The sequence below is a fragment of the Zosterops lateralis genome (genome assembly GCF_965231275.1).
Source record: "Zosterops lateralis genome assembly, chromosome: 4".
In the NCBI taxonomy this organism is placed as follows: Eukaryota; Metazoa; Chordata; class Aves; order Passeriformes; family Zosteropidae; genus Zosterops; species Zosterops lateralis.
This window is the reverse complement of record NC_139765.1, coordinates 60,852,656-60,865,815: the sequence shown is the minus strand read 5'-3', so window position 1 is coordinate 60,865,815 and position 13,160 is coordinate 60,852,656. Positions and strand designations below refer to the sequence as shown.

Sequence of the window (13,160 nt, the reverse complement as noted above, 5' to 3'; positions counted from 1 at the left end):
AACCTGATATGTGGGAATAGTAGAACTAAGTGTCTGGCTGTAGAATTGTTTCTTAAAAACAGATAAATTCATGGTACTGGAAGGCCTTTAATCCCACTTGAAGGCACATCTGAATGTCAAATAGTTGCAGGTTTGATGGAGTGTGGAAAAAATAGTTACATGTTTTTTCTTCATGCAGGGTTATGACAGAACATCGATTCTAGCACTGAATTCTTTCAGAAATTCCAACCTGACAGAAATGGGCCTGCAAGAAATAAAGACTATTGGATATTCTAGTCCAAGAAATAGGACTGATGTCACACGGCAATGCACTGGAGAAATGGAATCTGTGTCAGACCTCCAGCTGGGACTCGAAGTAATTGAGCAAAGTGCACTGCATAAAAACCTGGAAGCCCCTGCACATGATAGGACTGATTCAAACAGCCAATTAGAAACTGCTCATTGTGGACGGGGCACAATTTATTCTTCCTGGGTAAAAAGTCCTGACAGGACAGGTGTAAATTTCTCAATGAATTCTAATTTGAGGGACTTGACCCCTTCACATCAATTGGAGGTAGGAGGTGGATTCAGAATAAGCGAGTCAAAGTGCCTGATTCAAGACGATGCAAGAGGCATGTTCATGGAAGCATCTGTGTTTTGTACTTCAGAAGATGGAATTGCACCTGGCTTTGGAAGGACTGTCAGTAACGACAGTCTGATGGATGGAAATTGCACACCCCAGAATCCTCCACAAAAGAAAAAGGTTATAACTTTAAGAATCATTTGGTCTGTCTTCTGTTGTCTGTTAATGATATTTCTATAACAAAAAGAACCACAATGTAATAAAAACCAACTGATGGCTCATATTTACATACTACAGGGTAGTAGACATTGAGAAGTAATGAAGGGCAAAGAGCAAAGCTGCATAAACCCATTAGTAAATTTATTTTTTTCAGCATAAATGATACAAATTATATTTCATATGAGTCTTAAATGAACTGCCCAATAAATAATTGCTTTTCCATTTTGAAAATGATTTCTTATGCCACCTGGTGTTATAGTATTCTGTTATACAGAATACATACTAGTATCATAGAAACTATATACTGTGGACATCTGTTATGAATTACTGCAAGAAATTGCAACAACAAATTTATGCTACTCAGACTTTAGAACTACACAGAAATCCTTAGTTCCAAGAAATATTGTTCTTGGGTTAATTCAGTGGGGTTTTTGGTTTGGTTTGGGTTTTTGTGTGGGTTTTTTTTTTTTTTTTTTTAATATTGTTTGAAAAATAAGCACACTCTAAATTTGCTAGTCTCTTAAATGGTTCTTGTAGATAAGTGATGTAGTCAGGGGTAACTCAAACCAAGATTGGAAGTTACTTTGCTTAATTCTTAGACTGTGTAGTACTGTCAGGTTGACTCCCTTTGCAGAAGAATGACAAAGATAAATGGCAGTGGTCTCCAGTGTACCAGCTGACCTGTTCTGTCTCATCACAGACTCTAGAAAACTTTCTTGTTTGAAAGGTGTGATTTATTTTCTTCATGCAAGAAGTGATGAGGAGGGTGGGGTTTTCTGTGTGTACAGGCCTGCACAATGGGGTTTGGGGTTTTCTGGTCACATTGCAGCCCCTTGTACATGCCTGCTCCTCTGGGGCATCCTGCTGGGGAGCAGTGAGGAGTCTTCCTTCAGTGGTTCTCCATCAGAACAGGATTTTTGTTTACTTGCTTTAAGCTGAGACATAAATGGAGCAATATTGTAGGAGCTCTGATCTTACCTAGTCACAGCCTTGAGAATTTGATTGATCTTGTGTGTGTTACTGTAGCCCTGCTGTTTTTGCAAACCCGAGAAGAAAACGTAAGCCAAAATTCCTGTAACTTGACAGCCTTCTTTTTCTGAAGGCTAAATTAGTCTTCAGAAATCCCAGGAGCACTTAGTACTTTCAGTAACCCTCCCCACTTCTCTTGCTGGCAAAGATTGTTCCAGGTTGTTATTCCTAAGAGCTTATACTACACTAATTCTCCAATAAAAAAGGTGTGGCTGTGCCCTGACACCTCCCAATCCCAGGATTCCCTTCTAAAAGTCTCAGTTTGAAGAAACAGCCAGAGAAAATTGCATCTGTACCCCTGAAAGAAGGGGGTTCAAGATCTCAGGATACTCAAAATTTTGAAACTTCAGACAGTATTGAAAAAAAAAAGGTGGTGGGCTGGATCCCACCTAAGGTGAAAGGTGAGAATTCAGGAATTTTGTAGGAGATTCATAAAAGTCTTTTCCCTAGGTTCATGTAAGACAGCAATATCCTTAGGTACGTCTTTGCAGGATGTTTTTGCGTATTTCTACATTTTTGTGGTCATTTGCTCCTCTTTTCTCTTACTATTGCACAAGTCCTTTATCAATACATTGTGGCCACACTAAATGGGTTTCTTAACATTTAAGCTTTCTTTAAAGCAGTATTCTTTAGGGGTCCCTGTCACAGGATGTGGAAATAATACAAAATTCTTTGAAAGCAAGATCAGTTCTTAACCTGAACTCTTTTATGCAAAATCAGGTATTTTTCACTGGTTTTACCCTGACATATGGATGGGTCTCTAATAGATAGTTGGAAAGCAAACAAACAAAACTCCATAGGACTGCAAACAGAGCAGCTGCTTTGGTTTTTCTCTTTGTGTAGAAATGGATGTCCAGGTTTATTGAGGATTAAGCCAGTAAAACATTAATTTTTTCATTATTGCAATTTAGTTTGTTGGTGTCGATGCTGTATGGTTCAGAACAGGATGTTGATAACTGGAAGAAAATTTATAGACATTAAACATCATTTTTACCAAACTAGTGTAGTTACTGAATAAAGTAGGTCTGAAGATCAATATTTTAGCTTTCTGCTTCAAATCCTGAAGATTGATGGTGAAAACATTTGCATGTTTATTTTTTTAACTGGAGGCAATTTACTGACCACCAAAACTGGTTTCTGTTCTATGGAACTTTGGTATAATTGTTTTGTATACATAATACATGAAATAGGAACCATGTGTCATTACTTTTGGTAATAGAGTTAGCTTAAAAATATGTTCTTAATCAGAATCTCTTAAAATAGTAAAGACAGATTCAAAATGAACTGGGAAAATTAAGTTGCAAATTCTGTATGTTAAAGGCCTGAAGAGCTTTGTGAATCCTTTGTTATATGAAGCAGAAGGGTAGTGAGTTCTCATGCAAGGGAGTCATTCTGAGAGCAGGATGTGACATCTCTTGAAATTAGCTTTATTAATTAGAAATTAGATCTGTATAACTGTAAAATTCTGCAGTTCCAGGAGAAACTGTAGAGTCCCTTGTAACTACGGCCAACAGAATGACTTCAGCAGTGGACCTTTTGCTGACCTGTGTCATCTCCTTCCCTGAGGCAGAACACATAATTCTTCTCTTGGCAGAAGCATTTTTTTAATACCACCTTTACAGTTGGTAGTAGCTCAGTAGTCTGTAACTTCCACTGCAGATGTGGTGAAGTATCTTCAATTAATCTTTCTTTTTAGAGCCAAATACATGATACATTGTACTGAAATATAGTGTATTTAATAGAAACTGTGAGAAAGAAAATGGGTAAAACTTCCTTTCTAATGTTGTTTTGTGGGTTTTTTCCCCCTTAGGTGTCCTTGTTAGAATACCGTAAGAGGCAACGTGAAGCTCGAAAAAGTGGCTCAAAGACAGACAACTTCCCCCTGGTTACTGTATCTCCTCATGCTGCTGGTGGAGGAAATACAAGTAGTAATAATGGTGCTAGTGATGGGTTTAACAACAGTGGTGAAAATGGGGAGCAAACTGAGAACACTGCAAGCCTGCCTTTACCACTGCCAACTGCTGTTTATAATGCAGCTCCAGAAGACACTGGCAACAGCTGTGCAATTAAGGAATCTTCCTCCAGTGAGAAGAGTGAACCAGAAGTTCAGTGGTAAGTCACAAAACTACAGGACCAAAGTTCAGAAGAATTATTTATGTAAATCTAAGTCTTTGGTATTTGAAGTCTATTTTTCATTAAAGCTGCTGTTGCAGATTACTGACTGGGAAGCTCTTCTTCCAGCTTAGTAAAGAGCTGTCTTACCTTTTTCCTCAGAAATACAGCAGACACCTCATAATGATTTGAATACATGAAGAATTACCCATAAGATATTTATTAAATTATTTTAATTCTGCTTTATCATCTTCTAATGGAAAAATAGGTATTGGTTTGAGCATTTGTGTCCTTGCATTTCCACTGCTTTGTCTGTGAGCTGAAGAGAATTTTTCATGTTGATTCTCGAAATCTTTCCAAAAGCACTGTAGGGGCATAAGGTGCAACAGGAGAATAATGTATGCTGATTAGCAAAGACTTCTGGAAGACCTTAGGAGGTCTGGTTTTCAGGCATCAACACCAGTGTGGGATGTTTGCTGTTGCTGACCTGCCCTGTGCAGGGCTGAATGCAGCCTGGCCAGGGGCTCCTGCTCAGGTGACACTCACAGCATCGTTGGTGATTGCTCAGTGGTTCCCTCGTTTGCAGACCATATGGGCAGTGTGTGCAATGCCAGATACTCCAAACAACCCCTGATCCAGAGGAGAGGTCGAGTATAGATGGGGAGGAGATAGAGTGACTTCAGTCTCTGTAAAACGCTGCACAGATTTTTCACTGAGTTTTTGATAGCTTTAAAATAGATGGTCAACTGTGGTGACACTGTCTCCAAAATGTTATTAGTGCAAAATAAATCTTGCAGATGTTCTTCATGCTGTAGTGAAGGCCTCACTGTGGTGGGGATGAACCATGGGCTTAGGAGTTGAACATCGTTCTGCTCAGATGCTCCAACTATTCAAGAAAAGAGTTTGTAAAGCCAGTTGAAGGGAGAACATAAGTGCAGTCCTCAGTGTTTCACTGAAGAGTGGCTGTTAGTTCACTGTGCAGAAGCTACTGCACTAAATTGTGGAAACAGGCTAAACAGGGAAGAATTTATTACTCAGATTTTGCATTAACCTTGTAGAGCAACACCAAAACTTATTCCAGTGCAACAGTATTGTGAAGTGATGCCATATGTCCTTGCCAGAAATTAAAAATGTTTTGTGGAGCGCTGTCCTTAATCATGTTCTTGGTCAGGTTGTGTTTGAGAGATGTAATGGGTTATAAGGGAGATGTGACTGTCACTGCATACCCACTGTCTGGCAATTCATGTGTAGAAGCTTAAACAGAGATAATTTGTAGTGGTACACTATTCACAGCTGTGCATCTGCTATTAAAGAGCAGATTCTTAACAAACAAGCAAGGTAACTATTTCCAATTCTGGAAGAAGACAGTTTTCTACAAATTGAGACTATGAACCAGTAACTGTGACCTTTATTTTTTTACTTTTCAGTTGTTTAGACAAAAGCCCACATATCTACAGCTACTTCCTTAATAAGAGGAGATGCCAGTTTTTTTTAATGTAACAAGGCTGCAGGAAATTGCTGTATTTAAAGTGGGAGAAAATAGATACAAACCACTTAAGTAATAATATTCCTTAGGCACAACCAGTTATTTGGTTGTTACATGCAGCCAACGCTGTAAACTTTCTCTGACTTGGTATTTGCATATACATTGTCCTAAATTTGGTCCACAGGAGTATATCCTCTTAAGTTTAAAATGGACTTCTCTTGCAGGACTGCATCAACCTCTGTGGAACAAGTGAGAGAACGAAGTTATCAGAGAGCTTTACTTCTCAGTGATCATAGGAAAGACAAGGACAGTGGTGAGTTGATTTATTGTTTTGAAGATAGATAAATCTAACCAGTTCCCCCATGGTAATCTGTAATAATTCTAATCCTGTGTTTGGGTCTGCTTCATCTGTAGGGGGAGAATCACCTTGTAGGCCATGCTCACCGTCTCATGTTCAGTCTCCATCTCATTCAAATCTCATTTCCCAGTTGCAGCTTAAGGTCCCTTCTTTCACTGAAATTACAGAAGGTCAGTAAGCAGATGACCTCGTATGACACTTGTCATATTCAGTAGTCTAACAACAGCTTTAATAGCTCTTTTAAAGTCAAATATAAACTGCTTAGTGATCTCTGCAAAAGATTTCATTTTCCCACCTTGATATTTATCTCTGCTTTATTTCTGTAGAACCTGATTCTGAAAATCCAGAGCCAACTTCTGAATGTCCGTCCCCAGATGCTTCACAAAGGACTTGTAAGAGTCCATCAAAAGCAAGCAAGGTAAGGCAAGGTGTTTGCACAGGAATAGCTCCATCCATCTCTGATTTACCTTTAAAAATGTTAATTGTTACTACTTTGGTGACATACACACATGTTCATCTGTCTGTGCAGTAATTTAACAGAGACATTTGCAAGAATATTTGTCTGTATACACTAAAAAGTGGGTTTATAGTGGATTTATATGCTGTGCTTTCAATAGCTGTACATGTTTATGGATTACACTCTGTAGACAGAGAAGAGGTTGTATCTGCACTGTTCTGAGCTGTGAAGAATGCTGAAGAACTGGCACTCAGAACCAACAGCAGTGATGTGATTTACCCTTAACAGGAGCTTGCTCTTGCTCTGCCAGGGTTTGGCAGTCAGGGCTCTGATAATATGGAGAAGGATGTTGAGTAGTTGCCATATTAAATGAAGCAATTCAGGTTGTTGTATTTAGTCTGTTTGCTTGTACTACCCCAGCTTTAAAATGTTAAATCACACTAAAAATGGCTTTATTTCTGTTAGTGGTCTTTTCTGGAATTAATTCTTTCAGATTCAGAAATCTAAAACTTTTAACAAAGAATGGATTCAAACTTTGACCTAATGGATCATATTTCTGTTAAAACTTTAAAATACACTTTAATAGGCTTTGACTTGGAAGAATTATTAAGATACACTTCCTAAAAATAGTGCCTTCTTAAGCTTACTTTGTTACTGTTTTTTTCACACCAAATATATATCCTGCACCTGAGCACTTTTTTTCACAATCTGACAGGAGAGTGTTCTGAGATGTTCTTTTTTGTTTATCATATGCAAGGTTGAGTATTTTGAACACTGAGCACTGACTGCCTTTCTTTTCCTTCCAGCCCTCTTCACCGAGTCCTGTAGTTTCAGCACAGCCACTTGGGAAAACACCCACAAAACCAGATTCGCACTGGGAAACTGCAGCTAATGCACCTGAGACTGAATGTGTGAATCCTCCAAAATCTGAGCTGCAGCAGAAACAGCTGACAAACAGCGTCCAAGCACTTTCAAAAACTCATCCATCTCAGTCACACCTGCGCAGCTCTGCTGAGCAACTTTCACATTCACAGAAGTTGCCTTCCGCACCTTTGAAGCTGCATTGCCCCCCTTCGCCTCACGTCGAGAATCCCCCCAAGTCCTCTACCCCCCACCCGCCCGTGCAGCACGGTTACCTTTCACCAAAGCCTCACTCGCAGCAGCTGGGATCTCCATACAGACCTCATCACCCACAGTCACCTCAAGTTGGAACGCCCCAGAGGGAAACACACAGAAACTTCTACCCGGCGGCACCAACCCTCCAGCCCAGTAACCAGGCGCAGGCCAGCGGCCCCCTCTTCACTCAGACATCATCAGGACAATCTTCAGCTTCCTACAGCCAGTTCAACCAACAAAATCTGAACAGCAATGCGCCACCTCCCCCACCCCCTCCACCCCCTTCGTCTACTTACTATCAAAGCCAGCAGCCCTCTGGAAACTTTCAGAGCTACAGCCAGCTGAAGGGCAGCATACCCCAACAGACTGTGTTCTCATCTGGACCAAATCAAGCACTTCCTGGCACTGCGGGTCAGCAAACAGTGCCGGGACACCACGTAGCTGCAGGGCATTTTTTGCCCTCTCAGAACCCCAGTATTCATCACCAGGCATCGGCATCTGCTGCTCCTCCTCCTCCTCCACCACCACCTGCTCCAGGCCCCCACCTGGTCCAGCAGCAAAGTACTCATCAGCAGCACTCTGTAGCACATGTTGTCGGTCCAGTTCACGCCATGGCGGTGGCTCCTGGATCACACATTCATTCTCAAGCTGCTGGTCACCATTTGCCACCACCACCTCCACCACCAGGTCCTCTCCCCCACCACCAACCTCCCCACCCTTCCACGGGACACCAAGGTTTGCAAGCACAACACCAGCACGTTGTAAACTCGGCACCGCCTCCCCCGCCGCCCCCTCCCTCCACCGTTATCGGCTCGGGGCACCACCCCCCCTCAGCACAAGGGTTACACCACCCCTCCCACCAAGGACCGCCCCATTTCCCTTCCAGCGCTCACACAAGCGTCTCCTCCTACTCCTCCCAAGCCCCTCATCACACGACGTTAGGACCTGGACCTCAACATCAGCCTGCTGGCACAGGACCTCATTGCCCACTCCCTGGTCAGGGTCCTCACATCCAACCTCAAGGACCAAACAGTATTGCAACACCTACTGCTTCCGGGTTCTGCCCTCACCCCGGCTCCGTGAGCCTTCCCCACGGAGTGCAGGGGCAGCAGCAGGCCTCGCCCGTGCCAGGACAGATCCCCATCCACAGAGCACAGGTGCCACCCACCTTCCAGAACAATTACCATGGGTCAGGGTGGCATTAAAACAGATCCCTTTAGTTATAAACATTTTTAAAATGTTCTGTAATATAAACTGTGTATATTTAATATGTACCTATTCGAGGTACTTTTTAAAGCTTGTACATGATACTTTGTATAAAAGCAGACACCAGTGCTCTTCCATTGTATCCTTTCCATTTTTTGCTTTTTAAAATTCCTGAAAACGTGCTGTTAAGCCAGTATTAGGTATTTCTTTTTATTTTGTAAGTGGACATTCCAGCTGTTTTTTCTGGCAGTAGGTTTGATGCTGCATAATGTTTAAAATTTTATTGTTGCAGTTAAATTCATTTAGTGAAAGTTTTCTATATTACTTTTATACATATGTAATTAAATAAGTACACAGGCTAAGTGATGGCACTAACAATTTTTTTTTTTCCCATTTTCTGTCAACAGTTTTTTGTGTGCATAGAGATAGGAAACAATGCAATACAGATTTTTATAGTTTTGGTGTGGACATGGCTTTTTGTTTCATCAGTTATTTGCAGAAATTGTAATTTAATGTATAGACTGTTTCTAATGTCTCGGACGAGTGCTGTAAATACTGTATTTCTTTCGCTTGTAAAGTTGCTTAAAGCTTCTTTCATTTGATATAGTATTGTATATAATAAGTCTTTTGCAAAAAAAAAGTGTGATCTTTGTGAAAGTAGTACAGTATATGATCTTAATTTTTTTTAATATACTGTCACATTGCAGCACTGGTTGGGCATTTTAATTCATGTTAATAAATCACAATTATGTCAGTTTTACCTACTTGTCCTAAAAGGGTGCTGTATCAGCAGGAAAGTGGCCTTAAGTCTCTGATCTCCCCTGCTCCCTGTGAGGCTCTTCACTTCCCTGCAGTTTCCAGCTGTGGCTTCACTTCTGTAGCACAGACAGATGTGGAACAGGCTGGAGGAGAGGGATTCTTTCTCCTGCTCTGTTTGGAGGTTGAGGAATAATCACTCCAAGCACAGCAGGGTCCTGGCTGAGTTTAGCAATAAGGTAATCAGGGGCAGTGATGGGGTGTTTTTATGCTGGAGCTGTTCTGACCTTGGTTACAGAGCAGGGCAGCACCTGCCTGCTGCAGCACCTTCCTATTTCCCCTCTCTGGTGCATCCTCAGGCCTCCAGTTGGGGTGTGGAGGGGAGCTGAGTGGGTGGTGCTGTAATGGGGTACAGAATGTTACAAACTGTGCAGCAGTTTGGGGTTTTTGTGAGGGAAGTGATTCAGCAGCTAAGACAGTGCAGTTACTCTGTCATGGGTAGGGCATCCTCCCATCTCAGCAGCACCTGCTCAGTCCTGCTCACAGGACAGGACTGTGCCCAATGGCTCCACCTCAGCCCCGAGAGGGGAACCAGTGTGTGAGGAAAGCTGAAATGGGAAGTGGCTGCTCCTGTCCACTACAAAAAAGGTAGTTCTTTCTAACATGTAAAAAAGAAAAAGGCAGCCACTTTAAATTCTAATTTGCTTCTAACTAGTGAAAAATCTTGCTAGTTAAAATCATGCACTAAAAAATGCTTTCCTGAATGCCTGCTGGCTCTGCAGAACAGACACCTGAGTTCACATTTTACACTAGCATGTGTAGGGTAAGACAGCATTAGGCTGTCAAAAACAGCAGAAAAACACAAGCCACCACCCTGTTTTGGAAGAGAATGTGCATCATCCTTTCTAGCCCAGCATTCAGATTGGGTTGTCTGCCCCTCTTCCATACCTCCAGAAGTGACAACATCATTTCAAATACAGGAGAGCGTAAAACACCCAACTGTGCTTGGCAGGGTCCTAGTGCAGTGTAGGGAGCAGAACAGGATGAGGCCTGGGCAGGGCTCTCCAGTGCTGCTGCAGCACCAAGGCCAGGCAGAGGGCAGAGCTGTGCCAGCCTTGGGCTGCCTCTGGCACTTCACTGCAGTGCCAACATTTTCTGTGCGTTCAAGAACACATTTGTAACTGTTTGCAGCAACCAGGCACTACAGAGCTGGGCTGGGTGTGAAGCTGAACATAATTTTTACCTCCAGCAGGAGTCCGTTGTGGCATCGTCCTTGGCAGCGTTGTCCTTGCAGCCACTAAAAGCAGTTCCAGGGATGAGGGTGAAGGCACACGCGTTCAGGACCCCAACTGGACAGGTTTCCCCAGACCAGAGTGTTTTGCATTGCGATGCCTTGGCAGTTCTCTGCAGGAGTGGCTGCCCCAGCCCTGGGGACCGGACAATCCTTCCCTTATTTACAGGACTTGTTACAGAACAGCTGGTAGGAAAGACGCTTTTTTTTTGTCACATTTCACCCAGCAAACCACCCCTGCCCAGCCCTTCCTGCCACAGGACCCTGGGGCTGCTCTGACCCACACCAGGTGATGTTTCACAAATGAACATGGGCAGCTGCCTTCCTCTGGCCAGGACAGGCCAGCCCCCACCTCCCACCCCTCCAGCAGCCCCACAGCTGAGTCCTGCTAGGCAAAGATTCCAATGACCAGCAACACTGTCTGAAAAAACAAAACACTTTAATTAGACAACTGCAAGCACCTCAAACAACTGGTTATTGTTACAGCATGGGGCTATCTTCTCACAATCTAGTTATTGCAAAGGCATGTGAATAAATTTTATATGGACAAAGTCAAGAAAAAAGTGGCACTGTAGTTACATGAAGATCAGGAGTAAGCTTACATTCATCCCACTGACTTCTAAAAGAGGCCCAAACACACCTCCGTACTGTACATTCTAAAATCTGTATTGCCTATAAGCTTCAGCCTATGCAGCTTTTTTTTCCTAGGAAACACATAATTGTTGCGTGCAACTTACAATGGGCAGTCGTATGTCTACGGATGGGAAAGAATAAAGCTAGTGCAATTTGTTTTAGAAACATGTAAAGCTATGAATGGAATGAGCATGATCTTGCTTCTTGGATTATTTTACCCACTGCACTGTAAATATCTGCAGCTATATCCTTCCTTAACTGATGCCAAGCACACACTTTTATTATAAAAGATCAGTAATTCTACACAGAGAGTGGTTCTCATGCTCTACTTTTAATTTTTTTTCTTTTTCTTAAGGTATAGTACAACTTACAGTGCTTATAAAAAGGCAACACCATATTGGTACCATGTCTTCACTATCACATTGTAAGGGAAATTGCTATTTTTCTTTTCTTAAAAGCACTTAAAATAGGCAAAAATTCTAAAAGGGAGTGCTAAATGATAATGCATACTTTATTAGAAAGAAGTCTAGCCTTCCTTTAAAGTGCCATTTGGGGAATGAAATCCTGTAAACCAGAGCCACTTTGTTTAAAACCCAATGAACAGGAACTGCTACCGAATAGAAAGTTTACACAATTCCTTAAAGCAGTTTAAAGTCCACTACATGCAATTGGTTTGCTATAAAGCTCTCTAAAACTTAGTCGCTTTACTCTGAAATTGAGTCCCCAGTCCCATATTTAAATGGAAATAAACATTTACAGGGTGCATTTACATACACTATAATACAAGAATGACATCCCTTTGCCAGAAGATAAAATTGTACAATTCCTCGCCGTAACTCATTCTGACTTGATAAATTTCTTACACTTGTAAATTATATAATATGCATCAGCTAAAATATTTTTTTTTTCATAAATAGTTACAAAACTTGCCAAAACACATGGGGGGAAGTTTCTTTTGTTCAAAAATCTGACATCTGAATGTCACACAACACAAGAAACAATGCTTAAAGACAACGTTAAGTGTTTTCTGAAGAAAGTGGGTGAGTAAACTACTAGCTGAGGACAAAAAGACTACCCTTCCCCAAGAACACAGTGCACAAAAAGCAAAATGTCAAACAGTACCTCAAGCAAAATAAAGGTCTGAGGCTTGAAGCCAGCTCACGTGTGATCCTGCTAAAGATTTTGTGACAGTCACCATTTAGGTCCAACGCATTTGAAAGTGGTTGCTGGCTTTTTTTTTTTCTTTTTTTTTTTTTTTACAGCTGGAAGATTCTGCTAAGAATTCAGCCATGGATGCCTAAGGCATTCCCCAGCTGAAGCACGTTTCTCTGGGACCATTTCTAGCATGGGGATCAGGAAATCTGTAAACTGTGCAGCATCTTCATGAGGCCAACCGTACTTCTCCACAAGCACATCAAAAAGACTCCAAGGTTTCAACTTGGTAATGTGTCGGAGTTCACCTGCAAACAGAAATATGAATGGCATTAGAAAAACACCTTGTTATTCATGTCTAATCCCTGTTTTGTTTTTTTCTCCCACTCTGCATTCACAGCACCTTGACCGGCTGGGAATCCCTGTTTGTTTAGGAAGGGCAGCGCACTCCAAGCTTGCTGGAGGTCCTCAAAGGAGATGAGTATGTTTGATGTCAAAGACAAAAACTGTTCCTACAGCCCTGGGTACATTACACCTGGACTCCACTGATTCCTCCTGCTCTTGGCTCTCCCGTGCACACAGGCACTCATTCACACCCCTGCTCACACCATGGCCAAAACACACTGCAGGCCTCTCCTTTATTAGACAACGAACCCAAATTTCACAGAATCTGCTCCAATCCCAAGATGGAGGTCTCAGAAACACAGATCCTTGCCGTGCCATGTGGCATTTGCCAGCAAGGCAGCACAGCACTGATTCATTCCTAACCAAGCCAAGCAGAGG

General features: G+C 42.0%; 2 protein-coding genes across 7 annotated transcripts in view; one reads left to right on the top strand and one right to left on the bottom strand.

Moving 5' to 3' along the window:
* Positions 1-9,305, top strand: part of KMT2E (lysine methyltransferase 2E (inactive)) — a 55,878-nt gene extending 46,573 nt beyond the window's left edge. For 2 of the 3 annotated variants that reach the window (XM_083859985.1, XM_083859986.1), the window contains 6 exons: positions 179-742; positions 3,621-3,922; positions 5,633-5,721; positions 5,823-5,936; positions 6,093-6,184; positions 7,030-9,305. In XM_083859985.1, the coding sequence (XP_083716111.1) occupies positions 179-742; positions 3,621-3,922; positions 5,633-5,721; positions 5,823-5,936; positions 6,093-6,184; positions 7,030-8,544 (2,676 nt within the window). In that variant the 3' untranslated portion in view covers positions 8,545-9,305. The remainder of the gene's footprint in view (positions 1-178; positions 743-3,620; positions 3,923-5,632; positions 5,722-5,822; positions 5,937-6,092; positions 6,185-7,029) is intronic. The other variant, XM_083859987.1, reaches the window with a different exon arrangement.
* Positions 9,306-11,014: 1,709 nt separating this feature from the next.
* SRPK2 (SRSF protein kinase 2) overlaps positions 11,015-13,160 on the bottom strand; it is an 87,001-nt gene continuing 84,855 nt past the window's right edge. For all 4 annotated transcript variants that reach the window (XM_083858924.1, XM_083858923.1, XM_083858922.1 and 1 more), the window contains one exon: positions 11,015-12,685. In XM_083858924.1, the coding sequence (XP_083715050.1) occupies positions 12,501-12,685 (185 nt within the window). In that variant the 3' untranslated portion in view covers positions 11,015-12,500. The remainder of the gene's footprint in view (positions 12,686-13,160) is intronic.